At 36.7% G+C, this 27,310-nt stretch overlaps 1 protein-coding gene across 5 annotated transcripts in view; it reads right to left on the minus strand.

Moving 5' to 3' along the window:
• Positions 1-27,310, minus strand: part of LOC132110482 (adhesion G protein-coupled receptor B3-like) — a 164,686-nt gene that overhangs the window by 64,220 nt on the left and 73,156 nt on the right. For 3 of the 5 annotated variants that reach the window (XM_059517124.1, XM_059517123.1, XM_059517122.1), the window contains exons 3-12: positions 26,653-26,763; positions 23,578-23,739; positions 20,741-20,905; positions 18,502-18,666; positions 14,844-15,008; positions 13,771-13,872; positions 11,738-11,844; positions 10,398-10,592; positions 6,952-7,020; positions 2,823-2,931 (exon numbers count right to left, since the gene is read on the minus strand). In XM_059517124.1, the coding sequence (XP_059373107.1) occupies positions 2,823-2,931; positions 6,952-7,020; positions 10,398-10,592; positions 11,738-11,844; positions 13,771-13,872; positions 14,844-15,008; positions 18,502-18,666; positions 20,741-20,905; positions 23,578-23,739; positions 26,653-26,763 (1,350 nt within the window). The remainder of the gene's footprint in view (positions 1-2,822; positions 2,932-6,951; positions 7,021-10,397; positions 10,593-11,737; positions 11,845-13,770; positions 13,873-14,843; positions 15,009-18,501; positions 18,667-20,740; positions 20,906-23,577; positions 23,740-26,652; positions 26,764-27,310) is intronic. The other 2 variants (XM_059517125.1, XM_059517126.1) reach the window with 2 other exon arrangements.

The following is a 27,310-nucleotide window of genomic DNA, read 5'->3' on the forward strand; positions in this document are numbered from 1 at the left end:
GCAAGTTCTTTGATTAATAATACCGGTAAGTCTCCATCACATGCTTTTAGATGGAGCGACATTTAATACACAGAGCCGTAGATCACTAACTGCGTTTACATGGACCCTACTAATCCGATCGTAATAGGACTAGAAGCACAATCAGAATAAAAAGTCACGTAAACAGGTCAATCGGATTGAATTGGCCAGATCTGACTTAAAATTTAGATCGGATTTTAAGTGGTGGTTTATTCCTTTTGTAATCTGACCGAGAGGACATGTAAACACTTGATCAGATTGAAAGCCGAAACTGGAAAGTACTGTGCATGTGCAGTGACATAACAATAGAGTAATGATGTATGACGAGCGGAAAGAGCTATTCTTCCTGGTGAAGTGTCATAAATGAGTGTTTAATCATCATAAAACACCCCTTTTCACTCAACGTCTGTGAAGTGGAGCAGGAAAACATCCCACCAGTCCTTGTTTAAGACTTTTTAAGCTGTTTGGGTGCAGAAAGGGGCACTTTTACTGTTTTATCATGTCGGCAGTACTGCACAACAGTTAATGTGCTGGTCGTCACCTAATTAGAACCCAATAGATGAATATCAAGTGTGCTTTTTAAAACAGTATGCGACAACAGCGGGGAAACTCTGCATATTCATGCAGTATGCGCATGTCAAAAGAATAAATCCGACCAGAAGCTTGTAACATATAAATGCAAATAGCAATCCGATCACTTTATTCAGCGTTCATGTAAACACTACGTTCGGATTCGTCAATCAGAATGAATTCATTCCAATGGAAGCAAAAAGTGTCCATGTAAACGTACCTATATCGCATTCTTTAGATGAATCACATTCGATTATGAACACAATATTGCATAGCTTGACAGTGTGAGTGTTTTTATAAATGCCATTTATGTTTTTGCTAGTACAGCACAAAGCACTAGTCAACTAAATGATTGTTGCATGGTAAAGATGAATGCACTTTCGGAAGTTGAATGTAAGGGAAATGTCATTTTGGAATTTCTGTGTTCTAATGTGATATTGTTGTTCATGTTCTTGTTCATGATGAAATTTTCTTTCATTGGTGTAATTAATTTATACCATTAACAAGATGACCCATTGAATTCATCTTGGGAGCGATTACCGATGAATGTATTTTTTGAAACAACAATAGTGGTTTTCATCTTGCCACTTTCTCTGTAAAGAAAATACATTTTACTATAAAGATAGATAGATAGATAGATAGATAGATAGATAGATAGATAGATAGATAGATAGATAGATAGATAGATAGATAGATAGATAGATAGATAGATAGATACCTGTAGATAGATAGATAGATAGATAGATAGATACCTGTAGATAGATAGATAGATAGATAGATAGATAGATAGATAGATAGATAGATAGATAGATAGATAGATAGATAGATAATGTCTCGAATAGACATGTTTCAATAATGTTCACTTTTAGTGATTTTCTAAAGTCTTTATGCATCTGTAGCAGCAGCTGTATGACGCAACATCACTCAGTTTCATCTCCAGACTACAAGAAGTAGTTTCAATCACAGGTTTACTTTGCCTGGTCAGTGGCTGACATTAAAATGTTTATGTTTATGATGTTCTGGCGATGCGTTTTATCTTACACACTGAGATGTGGTGGTCATGTTTGAACTGGCTTAATGAAGATTCATTCTTGCCCGGAAAAAACCTCGAAACATCTGTTATGCGAGCATTTTATGTGGTTTTCGTTATATAAATTTGACAGTCAGCAGGTAAATTAATATAAATTACACTTCCATAATGGGATAAAAAATAGGGCCTAAAAGATTTTATTAATATGGCCAATGAAAGGTGTTCGAAATTTTCTTTAAAAATCTCAGAAGGTTCTTAGCTTTTTGGATACAGCCAAGAAGGTCAAGGTCATTAAATTAATACTTAAAATGCTTTTTAAAAAGTAATGAAAGTGTACTGTATTCATAGAAAAAAGTGCCAAGAAAACTTGATACAAAATCTGATAATGCAATGTATAATTTGCAAAGATTTTTGCCCATACTAACAAAGCTTTAAATGTCTTGATACTTCATTGTACTGTACATAATATCATGACAGCACAATCCTTTCAATGTTTTATGGCAAGACACATAAAATAAGTTAACATTAAAGAAGATATCAAAGGTGCCCTTCAGTAGAATTACCTTTTTAATGATAGTTGGGTGTAAGCACCATTCCAAACATTATAGACTCTGCTGACATATAGGAAGGTCATTCTTTATCCATTCATTTCATATTTGTTGAGCTCTGCAATTCATGCAGATTGCAATTTCATGGGTCAACGTTCTGTGTGCTCGGATTACAAAAACTAAGCAAATGTGCTTCATCACTGGAAGCAAAGGGATCTTTTTAGCTATTTAACTTTGATTTAGTTCAAATGACTGGAAAGGGAATCAGTATTCGACATTTAGCACTGGATTCTTTCAGTGACATGGGAGGTTTATGGGAAAATGGATGTTTAAAACCCTTACTTTAGAAACGGAAATAAAAAAGCAATCAGATAAGAGGCCAAAAGATTTTGTTTTTGAAAATGAGATCAAAGCATGCTGCAATAGATATATCCAAACACTGTCTTCTCTTTTCCGAGCTGAAATAAGATGAGGCTGTTTGCATTAGAATTTAGTACATTAAGTGGAAAGGGCTTGATTTCAATTAACATTATCGACTGGCATTTGTTTGCCCCCCTCCATGCACCATTTATCCTCAATTACTGACGACACACAGAGCTGACTGGAATAGTCAGCGAGACGAGTGGCTTGTGGGAAGGTTTCTGCGGCTCTGTTACCCAGATTTCCTGTCAACAGGTAGGCATTGTGGAAGTCCTTCATTCCCAGTCCGACGATGTGGATGAACTCTTCAATGACGTGCATGAGCTCCACAGACCCCGGGTAAATCTGGGAAAAAAGAAACATAGGGCACAAAGGAGAGAAATGTTACTCACCTGCAACACAATTACAAATCTGAGGGATTTTAGATGGATTTGAAATTCATTTATATTTAATTACAAGAAACTAAAGAAAACTTTTGGTGTTAAATTGGAAGGTTTAAATGGTTATAGCTAAAAGATGAATAAAATGATATAACGAATGACAGACAAAGAAAAAACTATGAATGATAGAACAAACTTGAACAAACATTAATAAAACAACAGAACAGAATGAAAGAACAAACTATGGATGGCTGAATGGATGGAAGATGATAGATAGATAGATAGATAGATAGATAGATAGATAGATAGATAGATAGATAGATAGATAGATAGACAGACAGACAGACAGACAGACAGACAGACAGACAGACAGACAGATAGACAGATAGATAGATAGATAGATAGATAGATAGATAGATAGATAGATAGATAGATAGATAGATAGATAGATAGATAGATAGATGAGCCTAGTAAAGGCACATTGACCAACTCTTTCGAAAGGAGACTATAAAGACTTTTTAAAGGGCACTTCCTCTGTATCTCATACGTTAGAGCCTTGCATCCTGTCTGCTGAGTCCTTCACAAAGACAAACTCATGCAGCAGAGTGATTGTGCAGGGCTCAGAGCCTCTCTGGTGGACCAGCCATCAGTGTCAGAGCAAATGCGGTGGAGGATTTCAGGCTCACCGCCCTCCCGGTTCCACAGCCTCAGCCTGTCATAGCACCTGCTCTCTTGCAGTTAATAGCATCACTATTCAGGTAACTGAACTTGGCTATTTACATCTGCCATCAGATTTTTATAATTTGTTAATGATTTTAGCATGAGCCAACAATATTCAGTGAAATTTTTACAGAATTTAACCTTTGTTAGTAAAATTTAAAAAAATGTATTGTTCATGTTAGCTCACAATGCATGAAATAATGCACATATTTTAATACAATTTCATTAATTAAAATAGTAATCATAAAATAGTAAAATAAAATAAATTAGAAATGTTGCCTAGGCATCTAAATGAGATAAAATGTTTAAGCTGAAGTACTAAAATTACTAAACGTGAAAAAAAAGCAAAAACTAATAATAATAAAATAAAACATAAAATTACTAAAAAAAAAAAATTATGAAATTGAAAATATAAAATATAAAAGCTAATTAGATATGTAAAAGAAAAAAAAGAAAGAAAAAAAACTATAATACATTATAAATAATAAAATAACTCTGCTCTGTTTGCTATAGTAGTTTAATTAAGACTTTCACATGCCAAGTTGTCTTAACTCTTTTACTCAGCAGATTTACAGTATGGATTTACATGCCATATGACAATGTGCTTCCTATTTCTCTCATCTCATTAGCATCTGAACCCCCTCTCCTCGTGACAACAAACAGAGCACAGAAAAACATTGCCGCCAATCTGAAAAAGTAAAAAATACTGATAAATAAATAAAAACATGGGTACAGAAAAAGAGCACTGAGTGACATTTCATAATTAGCACCCTTAGTGAGGTGCAGAAACAGGGCGATAAAGTCACATATCTAATAATCCTCTTGGCAGGAGTCAGACTCTGCATTCGCATGGGGGCCGATCTTGGGCCAAGCCAATCAGACAGGCTGCAGAGAGGGAGAGAGATGCTGAGGGCACGCAGGCAGATCAGCCCATCCTCCCTCGTTCAGACTGCTGGGGGACAGCAGAGAGCATCCCTCTCCATGGCAACAGCGCTGGGCTGCTGAAGTGTGCAGGGAAGACAGCAATGCGGGAAATGGCCGAGGTTGACGGCCATTAGATGAACCAGCACTGTTTTTGCACTGAGTAACATGCAAATACAGTACATTTTGTGCTGTCATATATATTCTCTGCTGTCATATTAATATTTCTTGTCCTGTTGTACTCTTCTGCCATTTATATTTCAGCCATAAGTATATCCAACTAGTATGTACTGTATGAACGTAGCACATTTGCACCAAAATACCAAGGCAACTGTCTTTGCTAACAGAAACACACCAAAATAATATTACCTATATATCTATATTTATATATATATATATATATATAAAGTTTGTGTTATAATTTTTGTATTATATTAAATGTATAGTTATGGCTTTTATAATATAATATATAATTATTTTAATTAATATTAATATTTTATTTTGTTTATTTATATAACTCACTATAAATCTTCTACTTTACAGATTAGGATCCATTATACTCTACTTTTAAATGCAACTTCCTAAATAAATAAAATATTTTTTTTCCAGAAATAAAATTATAAATATAATACATTATGTTTTTATTTTTTTAATTTTTTTTATTTAATATATGGTATAATATATTACAAAAGCTATTATTATCATATATTTAACTAACTTCTACTGTTACATTTTTATTTGTATTTTATTTGTATATAATATAATATAATATAATATAATATAATATAATATAATATAATATAATATAATATAATATAATATAATATAATATAATATAATATAATATAATATTACTCCTTTGCTATGGATGGATGAGAAAAAAAATTTGACATACAATATATATATATATATATATATATATATATATATATATATATATATATATATATATATATATATATATATATATATATATATATATATATATATGTAAGTCTCTGTCTGTGACCAATATTTACGGAGCTTTGATGATTAATTATCCGAAAAAGTAAAAAATAGTTCAAAGTTAACTATTTAAAAGAACAGCTTAACATAAGTCACAATCGTTACCGCCTTAAACTATTATTTTAGAATAAATGTTAAATGCTTAAAGTGTTTGGGTTTTCATGTTTGTATAATATGTATAATAATATGTTTGACAAAACATTTTTATATATATTTTTATATGTATTTACTATTATCCTATGGATTAGGATATGAAATAAAATGTATCCCACTACTATCTAAAAGCAAACAACACCATCAGTTAAAGTAACTAATGAAGCTGACTCTAAAGAAGAAGACAAGACAGACAGAGAAGACCAAATCCTGGGTGATCTTTAAACGTCAGGGCTTTCTAAGGTCAATCATTTGACAGAGCTGGTGGAAACCGTCTCAGATGTCCTTTAATGAATTTGAGGAGCTTGAAGATCCAATCTGTGATAAAGCAGAGGAGGAACGTGAATGGAAAACGGGAGTCCCCTCTGCTCTGGGGACAGATTTAACCAAGCAAAACTCTTCTGGCAAAACAAGCAACCGGCTATGTGACCTGATCTCCGAACACACTCCTGACTGAAAAACATATTACATTCCTTTAAAAGCCTTGTGACACTACCCTACTGTAAATTCTTGTAAAGGGCTAATTCGGTTGACACACAGCACCCCAATTCGCTCAAGGACACGTTTTACCAGAAATCGGGAGATAAACATTAGACGAAGGAGCTCCAAAGCAGCTTACGCTTGACAGACAGTAACATTACCACTGTCTGCTTAAGAGGCATTACCAGTTCAGGCTTAAAGGAAAGAAAGAAACAATTTAAGACACGCAATTTGGTTCAATGCAATAATAATGCAGTTGGAGAGTCTCTGCAGAACATTCAGCCTGTTCAAGTTCAAATCCCTCAGGCTGCTTTTAGACTGTCTCTCTGAGAGAAGTGAGAGTGAGAGAAGACTGCTGACGGAGGGCATGAGAGCTGGACATATGCTGCCAATGCTGCTGCCACCAAGTGGCTGCAGTGGATATTGCAAACGTCCTTCCACCAATAAGAACAGCAGGGAAGCTCAGTATTTGGCAGAGAAGGTTTGATTTGACACAGCCCTACCTGTGGCAACAGGCACCTCTTTGACCTGACACTTACCTAAAGCATCTGCACCGGTGATTGCAATCGATTTGCTGAAGGCTCATCACACAATATACAGCCTCAGAGTGACACACAACACCAGATACTCTCTGCGATGTGACTATAATAAAGCAATCTCGACCCCAACGCTTCAAAAAGCACCCGTTCACAATGTTCAGACCCACCTGTTGCGCGTCTTCCCATTTTTCTCTGTTCTCCTCTTCCAGGAGATTGCTGATGATCTGAAAAAAATTCTGTAAAGAGAAGAAATTGCATTTAGTAAAACGCAGCTGTCACAGGAACAGGCTGGTAACATTATTTTTGATAAACAGTTGTGATCTCATTTCAGTCAATATGCTTTGGAAGTTTATATAATACATTGTGTTCAAATGTTTACATATACTTTGCAGTATTTGCAAAATGTGAAAAATAATAAGGATCATACAAAATTCATGTTATGTTTTATTTAGTACTGACCTGAAAAAGATTGTATTATTATTATTATTTTTTTTTTTTTTTTTACAAAAAATATGTTTACACAGTATTGTGCTCCAGAAAGAAAAATTATGTATTGAGTCTGGAGGTGAAAACTTCTGAGCAGAATAAAGATGTGTAAATTTTTAATATTTTGGCAGTTTAACAGTTCAGGATAAACAAGGGACTCGTGAACAACTATGAGAAAAAAGAAAAGAAAAAGAAAAAACAGCTCTGGCTCATCCAAATAACAGGATTTATTTTCAGGATTTAAGAATCAGTCATATGTATACTTTTGAACTGGGTAATTTTTATAAATTCAACTATTATTTTTTCTACTGGACTATATGTAAACATCTTTTATGTGAAATATCTTATTCAAGTCAGTACTAAATCCAAAAAAAAAAGCATGTATTTCGATCCCTCTTATTTTGGTAAAATAATTAACATTTTGCTGATACTGCAAAGTGTAAACTTTTGACCACAACTGTATAATTTATACAGTTTGAAAAGAATACATTTCAAGAGAAATCTGATATACATACATTATTTTTGTTTATGCCATTAAAGAATTTAATGCATTATAAGTCATTTTAAAACGTGCATATAAAAGTTGGATATGGGTGTTGAAAACATTGTGCTTTTTAAAGTTAAGAATATATTAAATTGCAACCATTTTCATTAAAAAAAAACAGGATATTGAATTTGAAAAGTGAAATAAAAAATAAAAAAACATAATAGATCATTTTTATTTATTCCTTTAAAGAATATAATGCATGATATAAAACATGGATGTGGTTGTTGATCATGTGTTTTAAAGAACTGTGCTTTTAATGGAATATAAATGTATTAAAACTGCATGATAATTAAGGCTTTAATTAATCATTACAACATTAAAAACAAATTCTGAGATGTGTTATAAGCTGCTATGAATGACTGAATTCATTCAGAATAAGATTTAATGTTTGTAAATCATTGCACTGCATTCACAGAATTGTCAAGGAGTACGTACCATAACAGATGGGTAATGTTTAATGAATTTGCATAATAAAACACTTTTTGCAACCTTAATTTTTATATTATGAAGTATTATAAAAGCAATAATGTACTTAAGGTTGTGGTATTGTGAGAATTTTGCAGTGACTGTATTCATTAAAATAGCATGGCCTCTTTTACCTACTGCTTAAGTATATTAAATTGACTTAAAATTGATATTTTACCTAGTCCTGGAAAACTAGAAATGTTCATATCTGGATTGTCTGAGGGGAAAAAAAACTACTCAGTGTTCCCTGAAAAGGCAATGATGAAGAATCTACCCTACATTTCAAAAGTCTAAACAAACAGTGTCTCTGGGAATTACACCGAGGATCACAGCACTGATTTACAGTGAGATGATGGGAAATGTCCAGCGGTCTCGTCTCTAAAACGCACCTGGGGTTTCCTGCTGCTTTCAATTCAGGGATTGGTTGATCACTCAAATGTGCACAGAATTAAAGGGGAAGAACAGAGAATTTGAAAGAGCTTGGGAGAGCTGTCTGGAAAGAGAGCTGATGTTTGCTGCGGTGACTGGGCTGAATGAGATATCCAGCTGGACATGTGCCTGTCTTTTTTTGTTTGCTGCTCTGCCTCTGTGCCATGAAAGGCAGGAGAAAGGCAGTGTCTTGGCTCCGGCACGCTTGTTTTATACTTGAATGCTTATGCTCCCTCTTGTGGTAATGTGTCCACTTAAACACAGCATTAATACATTCCAAAACACACAACCCACTCCGGCACACATGCGTGGGGAGGAGGGGCCACACCGGTTCACATCAGGGCCTAGATAAATCTTCCTACACCAACCCGACACACACACACACACATACACGCACAAAATCACATTACACTCCATATTATGTAAACATACTCAGATTCTCACAAAAAGGTCATGAGAAAAATCGGTTTGTTTCGGCATTGGGAAGGTTATGACATGGCTTTGAGATAGAATGATATAGACTTAGTGACTATCTCCTATCAGCAGCTGGCACACAGTGTTACAATCCCATAAGCTCTCTGTGAGGGGCAACAGCACCAAAATATGTATCAGTCATGGTCCCAAGTAGTGACACTGCCATTTTGAAGGTGCTGTAAGTGATTTAGCGCCATTTCGCCAACTTCACCCAAATGCCTGGAATGTCTGGAGAGACCTGTCAGTACTCCCATTCATCTCAATGGCAGTTCCTTGACTTGTATGTCACCCTATAGAAACACGTGACTGGCATGCTGCTTTCTTTGCTCACAGGCATTCAGTTCTGGAGATATGCATTTTAGAGCCATGTGACTAATCATTCTGGTGGAAAATAATGTCATGACAGCTCTAATCAGCTGATGGCTCCATAAGAATGCATACAGTCCCAAGTCCTTCACTAGCGTCTATCCTGAGTTGTGATGTCAAAGACAGCAAAGACAGAAAAATACAGTTGCTCTAAATGCTTTCAATAGCCCTCGAAAATCATATAATGAAATATTCCCAATTAATTTTACCATTCAAACATTTGGGGTCTGTAAGATTTTTAATGTTTTTGAAAGAAGTCTCTTATGCTCAACAAGGCTGGATTTATTTGATCAAAAATACAATAAAAACAGAAATAATGTGAAATATTTTCTGTGATGCCAAAGCTGAATTTTCTATTATCCAGTCATCAGTGTCACATGCTACTTCAGAAATCATTATAATATTCCTATTTGCGGCGCAAGAAACATTTCTTACTATTACCACAGTTAAAACAAATTGTGTTAGAAACCATAACACATACATTGAGGAATAGAAAGTTCAAAAACAGCATTTTGAAAAAAAAAAATATTTACATTCTAACAATATTTTGTAACATTATAAAAGTCTTTTGATTGATTTAATGCACTCTTGGTGAATAAAAGTATTCATATCTATGTGTGAAAATTACTGACTCCAAAATTTTGAATGGTAGAGTATTTGCTGTTTGTAAAAAAAAAAAGAAAAAATATCTGATGTCTTGTAGTGCAGGAATGTTCTGTGTGGTATCACTTTCAACCTGCATTACTGACATTCAAGACCTAAGATACATTTAACACAAATTAAAACATTTACAAGATGGATTTAATCAATGAGGTTAGCAAGAAATGAAATTATTTTCTCTTTTACCTGAACATCATCAGAAGAGGGTTCATAGCTGGCCCTTTTGAAGGTTTCTGTGACGTTTCGAAGAATCTCCACTGAAGAGAGAAGGTCACCTGCATAGAAATTGCGTCTTTGGGTGAGGTCCAGGAGGACCTTCGTAACCTGCGACATGCCATCTCCTGCCAGATTCCTCTGACCTTTAGCAAGGTGCCCCTGGACCTAAAGACAGACACAGGGAAAGAGACTGGGTTCTGTGTGCCCTTCAAAGACTGTAACACTAACACAAAGTTGTAATATAAAGAACTACCATTAATTTTTAAAGGTGAAGTGCGTAATTCCTCAAGCAACATTAAACGCAACTGTTGAAAAACCATGCATAAGTCACGCAGGCATGATGTTATACACACTGACTCGAGAAAGAGGCTAAAGAGCGTAGACAGAAGAGTGTGTGTGTGTGTGTGTGTGTGTGTGTGTCGGTCAGGTTTTGCCTGCACTGTGAAGAAAAAAGCCCCCATCAGGATAGTAAAACCTGATTGCAGACCTCCTAATAAAAAACAATAAATAATGCCTTAATTAAATTTTTAAACGGCAAAAAGGTGTGAGAGCTAGAGGATAGAAAATATCATTACCTCAGTATAAAGCTAATTCGAGACGATGGAAAGTCCCCACCATGCTTTTGTGTGTGGGTTGGTGTGTACCTACTTAACCATATTTTGGGGACAAATTTGAACCCCAAAATTAACAAAACCTGACAAAATCGCCCAGACACCTCCATTTGAGGATGTCCTCATTTGTAAAACTGGCATAAAAATAAAGTAAATAAAGTAGGGTTAGGGGTAGGGGTGGGTTTAAGTTAAAAAGAGTATAACTATCTGTATATAGAAACAATAGAAGTCTATGAAATGTCCCCATTTAGATAGCTAAGTAAATATGCGTGTGTGTGTGTTTGTGTGTGTGTGTGTGTATGTGAGAAACACCCAAAAGCTTGGAAATAACCCAACTTATTGCATTTGAGAAAGAGTCAAATAAGAGGAACCTGAAAACAAGAACGAAAATCATTCATTCGTGTCGCGCAGGTGCGTTCCCAGAAAAAGCTCCAGTGAAGCTGGAACAACCATCTCCAAGATTTTACAGGAAATTAGAGCGAGTCCTCCATTAGAGCGGGGTCTCAAAAACTGCAATACAAGCGGTTTAATTTGCCTTTCCGATGATAGCAGTTTATCTTGCAGACCTGTGTGGTGGTCTGCATTGCCGGGTGGGAAGGGAATGGGTGGAAATAGTTTGGGTGATCGTGACGACTGCAGGGGTAATTTATGGCACGTCACAAACAGAAACAGAGCACAGGAAGCTGACTTTGCACCTACTGATTGCTGCAAGTATCTGTATTCATTTGCAATGCATCGAGCGTAGCTGGGCTGCTCCCAGTAGGCCACCCCGCGGTGATCCAGTGAGCAGCGTCGACTAGTGGTGCCTGCAAAGAAGGAGGAGGGAGAAAAGAGAGATACAGAGAGGAGGTTTATATTTGTTCTTGTAAGTCTTTTTTTTTTCATTCCACCTGTCAGCCCACACATCTTTCAGGGAGAGGATAAAAGCAAAAGCCTTCATCATCACCTAGATGTGGCGGTTGCCAGATCACATGTGCCTCACATGTGCCACTGCAGTATATGCATACGAACAAACCAAACTGTAATTATGTGCTTTAAACAACTGATTATAATTCCCGCTCACAGAATTACAATGTTAACTGAAACCAGCTGTCATGCACCAATTTGACTTTTTTGTATTTGACGAATGCGAACCGAACCCTGCAACCTGAGATATTTACAAGTCTGCCGCCCACATTTGAGAGCGAATAAACAAATGCACAAAATTCCTCGCCTCCGATCCGTCAGAGCGTGTCCTACACGTATCGTCTCCCATTAAAGACGTTTCCTTGCTTTTGGAACAACCTCATCACACCCACCCGCACCCCTCTATCACATACGTCTTATCAGCTCTCATTCTAACACGGTTCCACCGCCTGCAACCCAGCCAGCAGCGAAACACACTCAGCCCACCTGAGAGACAGCTGCAGCCAGCCGTCTGCCCTCAAGCTGAGGCATCCAAGCAGGGACATCCAACCCACAGATCACAGAAAACTCCCACAGAGCCGGATCAAAGCGGACGCACTCAGAACTCACCATTAAAACACATGCTGCCACAGAGGGGCCTGACCAGATTGAATCTCACACACACATGTCAAGATCACACAAACCTCGTCCAATCACATTTGCGCACAAAATAGGAAAAAGCAAAAGTGAAAAGATCTCATCCTGTACATTTATCGCCAATCATTCTTCTACATCCAAATGTTTGATTCTTGTGACTTTCATTCGTTTTTTATTGGAGTTTAATTTAATTCCTTCCTCATAATGAATGAAGTTTCTCCAGCATTTCATGCTGCTGCCGTTAGATCCCACTCCAGTGCTTTTGCACGACCCAAAATTTCAATGTGAGTTATATGGAAAACAAATATGTAAATGTAAATTTAACTAATTCCACCCACGGGTTGACACACTTTGTCTTTTATGTATAAATGAAATAATTAAATGTAATCAAACCAAAATAAAAAAAAAAAAATAAATTCAAAATTACATTCGGGCCTATGGTGGCAGTCCACCCACATAATGAAATATATCCACAAAAGACATTAATCCATCTATGCACGCATTTGCAGTCAGCCTCTGCTCGCCTAGTTCTAGTTATGCTGGACTGTTCGTTGTTATCTCTGAGTCTGTGCTGCCCGCATTTTTTATTTTTCTTCCAGCATCTGCCATTTCAAGGACACTGTAGTGGCGATGCAGAGCATCTTCACAACAGGAGACAGCAGGAGGTTACAGGATCTCAACAGAGAACAGTACAGCACCTTCTGCCAATTTCAGACCACAATCAGTAAGGCTCACACCTCAGACCAGTCCAGGGAGAGAGGGAGAGAGAGAGAAAGAAAAGGGACACCTTTAGAGTGTATCTCAAAGTAGAATATACCCGATGGAGAAACGGTTTCTATCTTTTTAGATTTTATTCCTTTATGTCTCCGTTGCAGCTTCGCAAAGATGTTGACAAAATGCTGGAGGGTTCAATGGTATGCAAATGACAAAAAATCTTTAGGTACACACAGCATACGGCATTTAAAGGCAGTCACAGCAGTGCTGAATATACTAGTGAGAAACATTTGTCATAGTACCCTTCTGAATTTATGAATAAATTCAACATCATTGAAATAAATGTGCTGCAAAAGAAAAGCTGATCAAAAAAACATAAGCTGTGTTCTTTTTCTGTGACGCAGTTCTATTGCTTCTTTGTGTCTTTTTGTTAGGCTGAGTGCTCTTCAACTGCTGACTATGGTGACTTTTCTTACCCGTGGCATTGGGAGGACACCTGTTGAAGGCCAGTTCCCCAGAGGGAGTTCTTCTCCACAGCATGGACACAGCATAATCCTCAGGGCATATTTCATAAGGAGCTATGGTTCAGGAATAAAAACACACATTTTTTAATTTTTGTAGATCGTTATTATTATTTAAAGGGTATTAGAAAGATGACAAAAAAAAGGATGCTGATGGAGAATGGGGAAATGGATCAGAATATAATCAATTGTACTGTAGTTGCCCACATATAATTGCCAAAACATTTTTGGTCATATGAATGCTGCAATATAATAAAAGGAAATACAACTGTATTTCTAATGCACATATACAATAAAAATAATTTGTGTCAATATAGTGCAAGGTGATGTTAATTTCACATTGTCTATTTATGAATTAATAATAATATTAACAATACAAAATCTTAAAATATTATATTATATTATATTATATTATATTATATTATATTATATTATATTATATTATATTATATTATATTATATTATATTATATTATATTACTGGATTACTGATAATGATACTGGATTGTTTTTAACATACAAATTATATTATAAACTGAAAATCATACATCTCTGGAAATCCTTACTTAAAAATGTTTGTCAAGACAGTCATGTTCCATCTATTTGACCGCAACACTAATTTCAAGCATTTGAGATTACGGGAATGATTAATTCAGTCAACATTATGAGATTCTATAACTGTCCTTATAACAAACCTATGCATGTATGAAAATGCATGTAGATGCATGAACATAAAGCTTTGTTTGCATGGAAATTGCTTCTAATAGATGAGAATAGCATGACATCATTTATGTGACATTAAATATCCATTACTGGTGAAAAGTTTGTTGACCATTCCTCGCTGGAAAATACAATTATGGTATATGTTCATTATTTCTCAAACAAATAATGATTTAGTGCAAAAAAACAAAAAAATGGACATGGATTTCTGAACGGAAAAGATAATTATCCCTGCATCCGTCTCTCATTCAACCCTCTCTGTCCATTCTGACATAATTGACTCTTAGGGCTCAATTATTTGCAGGTTACCTGGGCAACGCTGCTCGCTGCATCTGCGGACCTCCTCCCCGGTGCCATCGCATGGCTGCCCCGTGACCGCCAGCCCCTGGCATATGCGCACCCTCCGCTGCCAACCACCGTCACAGGACTTAGAACACCCACTCCACGGAGCCCAAGTGTTCCACTGCCCATTAGCTGAAAGAGAGATACAGGCGTTGAACAAAATAGTGTGAACACCTACTGTAGAAAATGGGCAATATTTATTTGTTGAAGTGCTTTACCACCATTTACCTTTAATACAGCTTCCAACCTTCTTAGCATAGATTAATACAACTTTTAAATAGTCTCCAGTAGAATTTCATTTATCAGAACAAATGCCAATTACATCAGAATTGTTAGAGGACTGGGAATCAGCTTCTTTCTCTTTTCTCCAAAACTGGCCACAATAATTGAATAATAAGGTATTAAGGGCCAGGGTAGATGTTGAAATTCATTCCAGCTGCACAGATTAAATGATCATGACACTATCATTTTCATACTTTAGCAGTGGTGTCTGTGATTAGAGTTTTAGTGACTGCGGCTCTTTCATGGATGTTGGCATTGTAAATTTTTCTTTGGTCAGTTTTTGTGGAAACAGGTTGTCAGGGTGAATATTGAAGTTTGCTGTCAATTTGCTGCAGTAGTTCTGTGCTGTTTAATGATCTGATATTTGTCTCAGCTTTACGAGCGTGAGGGTGCCCTGCAACTGGGATAATAATTTTCCTCACTTTGCCAGTCCTGAAACACATTTTATGGTAAAGTTTTAAAAGGCTTCAGAAAATTTTATGGGCATCTAATGAACGGGGTTAAATCTTGTTTCTTGCCATTGCAAAGGGAAACATGAAAAAAGACAGATGTTGCCCTCAGCTGTGCTATAAATGATGCGTGAGAAAGGACATGTTCACCTGTAAACTAGCATTTACCTGTGCTGAATGTACACTAGTGTTCAAGGACACATTTACATTAACATTTAGACTATGTGGAGGCTGCTGGAATGTTATTCTGAAATCAATAAATATGGTCAAATCATATAAAAGCACTGAGAGATAAAGTATTTGACCTCTACGGAGCTTCATAAAAAATCTTTTAATCAAGCCACCTCAATATAAATGTCAAATGGTCCAGTTAAAAAAAGGGTTAATATCTGAACTTGTATAAGCATTCAAGCAAATAAATATTCTACCACTCATGGCAAAAATGTCTCATCCTCAGTCTATCTATTATCACAGGTGTAAAGCTTCTCTTAAATGACCTTCAGCTATACAGTAAGCAGATTTGCATTTGCATTTGTTTGTCAAAATCTATGCCAACTGAAATAAGTATAAATAATTTTGACCCTTTTTGATAGTTCTGAAATGTCACAATGTGTGATTCCAAAATTATATTTTTATAAAAAAATCATAAATAAAATAAAAGTAAAAATATATAACGTTATCTTTTGTAGTTTTGACTTTTTATCTCACATTTTTATCAAATATATCACAACTTCATGGTTAAATATTTGCAAGAAAAACATAAAAAATATAAAAAAATACAGCTAACTAATACAATAAAACACAATGAAAACATGATAAAATCATAAAAAAACATGATTTTAAAAAATGTGAAAACAACAACAACAACAAAAAAATCTGTTTTAGCAAATAAACTCGTCATATAGACATTTCAGATGTGAACTCTGGAAAATAAATAGTTAATGTAACATAAAATTTTTACCAATCCAATGCTCTGTGGTATAGGCACATGATAAACATCAACTTCTTCCATTTTAACTTTGATGCTACAATATAGCATGTCTCACCATGTAAGCAGCTTCTCACTGAGACTCTCTGTTATCATGAACCATGTAGAGCAAGAGTCTTACAGCTTACAAGCATCATGCTGAGGGGCCCCAGTGTGTTTTAAAAAAATACCTGCCAGGCATACTGAGTATGCGTTCTCAAGCAAGACCCACTGCTATGGTCTATCAACACAGACTTGAGCTAATGCTTGACATACAGTATATAGAAGAGGCGCCTTTACCGTTGATATGATATCATACTGTAGTTACCCTAGGATCAAAGAAATCAAAGTTTTATGACCATTTTTCCAAATCTGATGCTATATTATAAAATATGACATTAATATAAAAAATATTTTTTTGAAAGTACAGACATATTTTTTAGCAAATACACACATTTTTTTCTGTCCTTTATGCATTGGCATATTCTATTCATATTTTGAGAGAAAAAAAACATGGCCACAGTGCATACATTTTTTCGTGAAGTGTATAAAAAATGAACCAATGGCTTGGCAGAACTGCACGAGTCTATGGTGACAAAGAATGGGCACGGCATCTGGATATATAAGCGGGCGTCCGCCACAGGATTCTCAGGTTACTTCGACTGAAGCAAACCTATTCGCTTTACTGACGCTAGTGCCAGAAGCTGAGCAGTCTTCAGCGATAGTGACTGAATGTTGGTAGACTGTAGTGGCTCAAAAGCACAGTGGGAAGTTACCATGAAGGTATGGTTAGGGGACGCCGTCTTAAACGGCGCTGGGCGAGGACAATGGCAAGGGGGTAGGGTCGGTCATCGAGCCCAACAGCTACGCTGCATCTGAGGCTGTTAATTTCATGCTTTTATCAAGCAGCTTGTGCTCACTTCCCCTAAATGAGACCAGGTCGCTCACACACTGGCAGAGGGATGCTGATCAGACCCTCTCTGGGGGGAGGGGGAGGCACATGGGATCTGAGCCGATGTGAGCTCACTCACAGCCGGACGCTCGAGTCCTCTCCCCCGAAAACAGGAGGGTGCGAGGAGTGGAGTTGCTCTCTGAAAAGAAAGTGATCTGCGAGCGAAGAGAGGTGGGACTGAAGTTCTCACAGTGAGAACATTCAGTTCCCGAAAGGGCAGCTTCCATGTAGGATTTCCCCAAACAGGAAACGCACTCATTGTGGCCGTCATCGGAGTGCAGGGTATACGCACTAATAACCCGCCATTTGCAACAACGGCAATTTGATCTTTTAGTAAGCTCTTTTAGAATTGCCGGATGGCGGCAGGGGAAAAGGACCAGAACTGTTGCGTCCCTGAAGCAGCGGGAAAGCAGGTCAGCCATGCTGAGAGGTCCCAATTCATGCTGCAAAGGTGTGTCAATGGCGAGCAGGCTTCGAATCAGCATTGAGCATAGTTGTCGCTAAAGGAGAAGAAATCTGAGAATCCTGTGGGGAACGCCCACTTATATAGCCAAATGCCTTGCCCATTCTGACGGGCTTTGTCGCCATAGGCTCGTGCAGCTCCACTGCCAAGCCATTGGTTTGTTTTTTATTTGCAGTTTCACTGCATGATTGAAAAAAGGCTTCAGTTCAGGTGAAAAAAAGCTTTTTCCCATAGCGTCTTACAACCCAGTACAAGTGTAGTATCGAAGGGGACCAGGTTAATGCTAACTTACCGTATAGCCTACAAAAATATGTATTCACTGCAGTGCTCTATAATAAACATGTTTATCAAATGATTCATGGGGTTATTAAAACTGTCCTACTGCTAAAAGGTATTTATTTTTCTCCTCTTTGGATTTTCAAGAGAGATTTCCCTTAAAAAATACTGGAAGAAAAATATACACCTAGATTTTGCTTTAAGTTAATGAGATTTAGAAGGATCCTGAGTCATACCTGTGCATTCAGGGTTGGAGCATTCTCTGCTCTCCGCCCAATGTCCTCTGCACTCAGATCCCCCATGAGCAGCCGCTGAGCACTGCCTCTTTCGCTGTTGCGTTCCGTTGGCACAGGTCACCGAGCAATCACTCCATGCACTCCACTCCTGCCACTGCCCATCCACTGAAAATTTTGAGAAAAGTAAGTAAGCTGGGTTTGGAAAATTTAGGTTTAGCATCTTCTGATTAAGTTGAATTTACCTGCCATATTGTCCAAATATAAGATGAAGTGTGTAATTACTGTGCCACTAGTGGTACCAAATTGAACTGCAACCGTTTGTCTGGTCCTACTTAGCATAACACCTACTCAAATTACAGAGCATGTTGCTTGCAACAGGTCATGGGTTTGATTCCCAGAGAATGCATTAAGTAATAAAATGCATACATTTTTAGTGCAAAAGGGTGTGGGTAAAAGCTTTTCACATATGCATAAATGTAAATGTTTAAAAACATTAGTGGTGTTTTAGTATTTCATTTGCAGGGGTACAATTACTTTTCTATGCAATGGTGCATGTGATTTTGGACATGAGTAAACTAGCACCCACTTAGAACACCTTAAAAACCTCATTGCAACATGCTAAAAATTAAAAAAAGAAAACCTAATCAATCACATAGCAATGCTCCGGAAACAACCCACAACAATCTTGCACCAGGTTGGTACCTTCAGCCCCTGCAAGAACCATTCATATTTTTTTCTATAGATATGTAATAATCAAGTTTTATCTGCAATTCTGTTTGGAACAGAAATTACACATTTAACCTTTCAGGTTAACTTTCTCATATATGGAACATTTCCTTCTTTGTCATTTATGTTAGCATTGAAAAAATCACAATGATTTGAATACGAGTGCTTCAATTAGAATAAAATCAGGATTAGGACAGATATGATATATGGAACAGAGAGAGAAAGAGAAAGAGAAAAAAGATATACATTTGGAATTACGACTACTGCCATTAGCCCCAAGGAAAGAGGTAATAATACTGCCTAAGTGAGGCTCACTGACTAGCGAGTGAATATTCTGGGCTAGTGGTTCGTTCCACTTACAATCCAGAAGAAATCTGTTGAAAACAGTGGAGGCTTTTCATCACACCTGAGCTCTGAGGTCAACTTTAAAAGCCTCAGACCAAAATATGCAAGCCAGAATCTGGCAACAGCACAAGCTCTGGGTGAGTTTGTGCTACAAAACACAACACAGAGGTGTTAAGTGGGGCTAATTGCTTCTTTTTTTGCTGAATGGGATAAGACTTTTAAAGCATGAGACCAACAATAACCAAGATTAGACAGTCTGTTACAGTATTTACCCATCTATAGTTTATAGAAACTCTAAGTGGCTATCATTCACAGGTAATTGTGCTTATGCAATTTTTAGTTAAGCTCTATAATAGGTTGAGTTTGAAACTGTGTTTCTCTCAGCCTTGTGGGTATTATTGCACTCCACACATGGCTGCTTTCAACATGCCAAGAAGCCTTGTGAACACATCCATTGCCTCTCTGTCCCACGTAATAAACTATTTCGTAATTGATCCTGTAATGTTCCACCGCTGGCAGCTGCTGCTTACTCCCCAGAGCCACCTCCATGTGATATGAGCTTTGATTCTTTATAGACGGGATCAAACATTGAGGGGCTTCCATGTCAGGCTTAATTTCACCAAATCATTCTCGGAGGACGGTGGCTCATAACCACATCCAAATTAGTGGAGTGGTCTTCAATTTACAACAAAATTGATTACAGTTAGAGAATGGCTAGAAAAGCAAGAGGCTCAGGGGAACATGGAGGCATCAGATTCGGAAAAGAGAGAGAATGACTCAGTAGAGACGAGAGACGAGATGAGAAAAGAACAGAGGACAAAAGGAAAGACAAGAAGAGAAAAAAACAAGGCAAAATGAGATAGAGGAGAAGAGGACTGAAGAAGAGATATAAGATGAAAAAAAGGACAAAGAATAAGAGACGAAATGAGACGAGATGAGAAGAGCACAGGTGATACAAAGGAATAGCAGATGGGATAAGACAAGAAGAGTGGAAAATAATAGAAGAAAACAATACAGAATAGAACAGTAAGTTAGAGACAAGAGGAGAAAATGAAACAAGAGAACAGATAAGGTGAAGCAAGATGAGACAGGATGAGGCGAGATGAGGTGAGGTGAGGCGAGATGAGAATGAGGATGGGAGAAAGCAGTGCATCTGAAGCACACAGACCTGGGCAGAGGGCAATGTTGCAGAGTTTGCTCTGGGTCTCGGGTCCCTCACACGCTCTTCCTCCGTGCTGGGGTGGAGCGCACGTCCGAGTGCGGGTGCGATGACCCCGCCCACAGGTGAAAGAGCAGAGGCTCCATGGAGACCACTCTTCCCACACACCGTGCACTGCCAAAAGAGGATAAGAGTTAAGACACATACACACTGCTCATGGCATGCACACACCCCCACACGCATCCTCATTCAAATGCAGCAGTGAAACACCTCCAGCACTGACTCAGTGAGCCTGTTTATCAACAGCTGTTACACAGCCGCAATGAATCCAAACAACTGTATCATTCCCCCTTTTCTTTACAATTTACCTTTACCAATCCCATACCACTCCACCCCCCTCCCAAGCACCACGGCTGATGACATTCTTTTGTTTTAGTGTGATGAAAAATGTGCCGGGAGGGCTGCCACAGCCGCGCTGAATTCGTCTCAGCTCTCTTAGCTTACTTATCAAAGTCCCAGGTGTGTGTTCTGCACGCACACTTACTGGGGCTAAATCCAGTCATCAGTGTCAAGACTGCTGGGCACCGTTTCCCCTCCAAACATCAAATCCCCCTCTCTAATGCTCTTACTGTATAATGAAAACTCCAATCCCACTCAAAGAGCATTAATTAAAAACAAACTCTCATTAAAGCACTCATGGAAAGCCAGACTTTGCAAAAACCAGCTCAATGACAAGCCATTAACAGGAAGCTTTTTTCTTTACTTTTGGACTCTCATATATAAAGATAAAAGGCGATGTCACCAAACAAATGCCATTCTTTTGACTTCTGTTTAAAGGTATACAGATGGACTAGTGGACTGGTTTTAATGGAATAGCAAAATACATATATATATTTTTTTTGTTTTGTAGTCTACAAAGTCTGTACATCCAGTTCTACAGTATTTTGGTGCTAATGTATTTGAAGTTAGCTACAATACCAAAGAAATTAATACTTTTATTCAGCAAAGATGCTTAATATTTTTGGTTTCAAAATTGATTATCATAAGACGTCACTTGAGAACCAAATCAGAATCCTATAATGATTTCTGAAGGATCATGTGACACTAAAGACTGGAGTAATGGCTGCTGGAAATTCGGCTTAACCATCAGAAAAATGAATTACATGCTAAAATATTAATAATAGAAAACAATGATTTTTAATTGTAATAATATTGTACAATAATTCAGATTTGACTGTATTTTCAATATATTATTGACTGGTAGTATAAGATACTGTAAGTAAATGCCAACATAGTCAGCTTTTTTGATGTCCCCTCATCAATGAAAACCAAGGAAAAAACTATCCAAGACAACCAATTATCCTATTCAGCCATATTATTTCAGTTTATTTTACTCTATCAAAATTATTTCCTTTAAGGACATTTTTGCTCATTTTATGGACTGTGTTTGATCATTAATTGATATTCAATTCAATAAAAAAAAAAAAAAAAAAACTTTGATTTGTTCTCAAAAGATGTCTAGAGGGGAATGTGGATTCACTGGGATGAGTTGCATTTTTATTTCGAATTTCTCTATATATGCAGCTGACTACATGAACTTTCCTAATCTATAAAACAAATACCGTTGTGTGAAAGCCTTGTGTACTAGTACATAACTTATTCCCCTAATGCTTTTATTTTGCTACAGATCACAGTAAAATGATGTAAATAAGGGTTGCCCTCAAAAGAAAAGCAATGTTGTGCTAAATTAGGCTGCAGTCCAAGCTAGACCAGAAGGGGAATAAATAGTTTTATTTGATCATTCAAGAGACATGGTGGTCTTATTTCCAATCCCTTAAACTCTGGTCTTGCCTTATGTCATTTATATTTTCCTCCAAGCCATTTCCAACACCAAACTGGCCATTTTATATATATATATATGTCTTTGACCATGATATATGTCTGTATCATGGTAAAAAATTGCTGTTTATCAACTAAATTATTAAAACTACCTATGGTTTCACTATGAATAATCATTTATTTATTTTATTTGCTGCGTAAACCACATTGATTTAACCATATAAAAAGTCTTAAAGAGCTGAATTGCCACTTTTAGAGCTAATGGTGTAAACAAAACAAGTCTCTTTTCATGCCCTTTTACTTCAATGCTTCTGAGGTAACATGTAAACAGCATTTATTTACCAATACCAAAAGTCCTAAAACAGCTGAACTGCATTTTCAGAGCTCGTGATGGGGGGACAACAAGCCTCTTTTCACGCCCTTTACTTGAAATAAAAATCCAGTTAGCCAGTGACAGCAAGTTCAATGGTGCTAAAGTATCGTTGAGCTCAACTCTATTAAGATGGCACCTCAGAAAATGATTAATTAAAGGTCGATACCTCCAGTAATTAAAGATTTTAAAAAGAGAAGGTAATCCAGGTCGCTTTTCTGGCCACAAGGGGATATATTAGTCTTTTTCACCTTTCTTCTACATTTTACAACTGCATGCACCAATAAACACTCTCTCGCTTTGTATTACAGCAAGGTTTGTGTTGGAATTATGTAAAAAGCTCCGCTAAGTCACACATTGTGAAGAGGGACATGAAAAGAGTGGCAAAAGAAAGAGAAAATTGATGAAGCAACATAAAACAAACAAATGACAAGATGAATGACTAAATACACAAGTGGAAAAATCAGAGCAGACACAGATAAATAATAATTCTGAAAATTATAATAATACATTGCACATAAAAAATCTAACATGAAGCAATAACAGCAAATAAGTGGAAAATGACAGCAAATTTCTGCCCTGAATGATGAAAGATACAGATTCTGAAGGACAGTCCAGTGTCTGTGACTAACACTACCTGGGCAGGGGGCAGTGTTATTGCACACCCTGGATTCTCTTAAAGGGCCGCTGCAGTGTGATCCGTATGGTGAGACACATGTTCTTGTTCGCACCTGCGACCCTTGACCGCATGTAACTGAGCAAGAGCTCCACTGGGACCACTCCTCAGCACCAGGGTCACCTGTAGGAGAAGGGTGACACCAGTTAAAAGCAGTAACATGGTCATGTGACACCCCGAGGGGGTGGAGCCAGTAGGAGCAGGAAGGGCCTCACTAAGTTACACACTAAGAAGCCACAGTAAATCTTAAAGGCTCCAAGAGCAATTGGGATGAGCTCAAAAGGAGCATCAGGCCTTATTTGATATGATCCTGCCTGAATGACTTTCATTGTCCAAGAGCAGAGACGCCCAGTCCTGCTCACAGAGATCTACTTTTCTGCAGAGTTTAACTCAAACACAAATGTTAATTTAAATCCTTGATTAGCTTGGTTTAGATGTGTTTGGTTTTCCAAAACTGAAAAAATGCCAACATCCTGTCTACTAAGTTCAATTTAATCAAAAAATTAATTTTTGAGTGAACTGTCCCTACTTATTTCTCACTATCCTCTGTGTGCAGTTGACAGAGCATTACAGAAGTTTAGTTTATAAATATAATTTATAACTTATAATGATATAGTTTAAAACTTAACTTATGATTCCATTTCAGCTGAGAAATAAGCATTCAATATTCATTAGGTTATTTCTAAGCCCACTTGAATTTGATCTATATCACTATATATGACATTATGGTGCGGTTTCACACCGGTTTACTTAGGAAGTACCTTCATACGGACATGTTATCTGTTAAATCATTGACTGACTGGGAAGCAAAATCTGCCTTTGGTTTCAGACACAGCTAAACTCTGCAGGAAGGAAGATTTCTAGAGGCACAAATGAGCAAACTTGTCCTGGTGGATGGCCCATACATAATAACGGCATTAAACATAATACAATCTACAAATATATTGAAAGATTTAGATCAAAAACCTGATAGGCATTATACATTGATAGATCTATGCATATTCAAAGCAGGATCATATCCATTTGAATATGTGGCTACAAAATACATATCATAATAGAAGCTCTTATTATATTAGCATCCTAAAAGTACTAAGGTTTAAATTCATATTTATATTTTAAAATCATACATGCAACCAATTAGATGAAATAAACTGAAAGGAAAAAGGCAAACAAACTAATAGATGAAATATATAAAATATGGTAAACTATGCAGAATGCATGCAACATGGCTTCTAAAAGTTAGAGAATGATCTTTGATGGGAGTTAGTTTTCTACTAACTAAAGCTGCACAGAAGAACAGACCTCTGGCCCGCTGTCTAGACTGCGCTTCACTCTTTTAGATCTCAGATCTTCTGGATTTATACTAAAGCTTCTTGTCTCTTTGAAGCGAAATCAATTAGAATTGAAGATTGTAGAGAAAAAAGGGGATGGTTTGCATTCCCCCGAGCATATTCAGCAGATCACTGCAATTTTCGGCAGCGCTGGTCACATTTGAGAATCACTTGATGTAAGAACTTTTTTTGTGAAATCCAAACAATCAAAGCTGTTAGAAAGACCAGTTGATTATGGTTCTGAGCTGGAAAGATTATGATTTACCAAATGTAATGTCAATTCAATCATTGGCATTGTTTGCTGGCATTAGAATCCATGATAACTGAATAAAGTTGATATAATTGTTGGTTTGAAAGTATAGGCTGCTTTCTGGCAAACACATTTTTGACATTAGCTTTGTGTTTTGAGATTAGTTTTGTGTTTTACACTCTGGATCGCCTGTAATTCCCAATGAGCAATTGCATGGCCAGACCAAGCACTAATAAAAGACATTTGATTTCCAGAGAATTTGACATGTAAGAAAACTGTCTCCCTAAAAGCACTTTATCAATATCCACAATATAACAATCCAATTGCCATGTGATGCTGAATAAAGGGATAGTATGAGAAGGAATATATTTAACTTAAACATTTAATGTTTTAATCAACAAATAATTGATATCATTAAGTTTTATTTATTTTATTATTTTTAAGTCAAGTCTTGTTAAAACAGTTCAGTTAAAGCTTTATGAGCATTAAATAATTTAGGCTTGTTTGCTCAAAATGTTTGCACATTTTTGTTTGCTTGTACACTCAAGATTGGTTTGTTTGTTCTAACATCTTGAGAAACTACTGGCAATGACCTTGGGTACATATGGACAATTTCCTCTGCCATTCTCAGAGATTAGATTAGATCGAAAGGTGGATCAACTCTGGATGAAGTAGTACAACAAATCAGACAATCTGAAATGAGAAACTAAATGCAGGATGAATGACATTCTGTACTGATTTTTATTTATAAATGGAAATAAATAAACACATAAATGACTGATTGGAATGGAAACAAGGTTGTTAAGGTTTAGTATGCACAATGATTTGCAACTTAAATGATATTAAGTGCTACACAAATGTCACAAATATACAAAAGGTGCAAAACTTAAAACAAAATAAGATGGCTGCTTAACGTCCCTCCCCATAATAGCTACAGATCATCTAGAGTACATGCAGGAAACAAATGAAATTAAACGAGAAAAACAGGGAAATTAAAGCAAAGAAAAAAAAAAGGAAAAAATCTTAAAGTTTCTACAGGCCTTGTTTTTTTTGGCACTTTAAAAGGTAATATATCAGGGTTATTTCACCTCTAAACAGCTGGATAACCACAAATGTTTAGTGTTAAATGTTTACCATTTAATTGTCACTTAATTAATCTCTGTTTTAACAAGTCTGGCCTATATTTATTGCTTTTAGTGGTTAGAAAAAGTCTTCAAATCCATCAAAACAAATAGAAACCAGAAGTCCAATTGAGCATGGTATCAATTTGGAGAAATGGCCAATTCTGTCATTTTTCCTCTGTATTAACTAAGTGGAAGAGGGACAAAAAAATAAATATGGTAAATAAACATTGTCACTTAAAGGTGCAGTACAGAAGATAGCATGCAAGTGACTTAAGATGAAAATTAAGTTTAGTTTACATAGGAAAAGAAAGAAGCATAACTATTGTATTACCAGTTTGTGCCATAAATTTAGCAGATTCATCTCGCTCCTGTAGGCCCTTTGTGTCATGTACTGATCTTGGCCGCTGACTTTTTACTGTATGTTCTCCGATCATTCCATATTCTAGGGACAGAATAGAGGTTCATGAAAACTAGACTTTGATACAAAATCTTCAGAAAGAGAGAGAGAAAAGGGAAAAAGAGCTTAGCACAATTCTGGAACGTAGAGGTGGCTCGCAGTACATGGTTTTAAAATAAAATAAAAGTATATCACACATGGACAACTTTACTTTACTTGTCACTCTTGTACTTTAGCTTTAGCCTTTCTAGGAAAGCAAACAACAGTGCACAGAACGGTTTATCAGTGGTGAGCTGGGAGTATTAATTGAGCTTAGAAGCACAGCTATGACACATAGAAACACATGCAAAATCAACTTACATTAGCTTTTTAACAAGACGTTGAATTAACCTCCACCCCTCCCCTCCCAAAAAAAGAAAGAAAAAAAGAAAAGAAAGAAAGGATAAAAAAGGGAAAGGAAAATGTGTAAGCCGTTGGAAAGCCACAGAGGAAGGAAGGGGGGTGTGGGCGAGGGAAGGGGTGTCATGGACATGCTAGATTGATCCACAGTGCCTGCAACAGATCCAGGCTTTTGGAATAATTAGTTAGTTAA

This window comes from Carassius carassius, chromosome 30, assembly GCF_963082965.1.
Source record: "Carassius carassius chromosome 30, fCarCar2.1, whole genome shotgun sequence".
Taxonomy (NCBI): domain Eukaryota; kingdom Metazoa; phylum Chordata; class Actinopteri; order Cypriniformes; family Cyprinidae; genus Carassius; species Carassius carassius.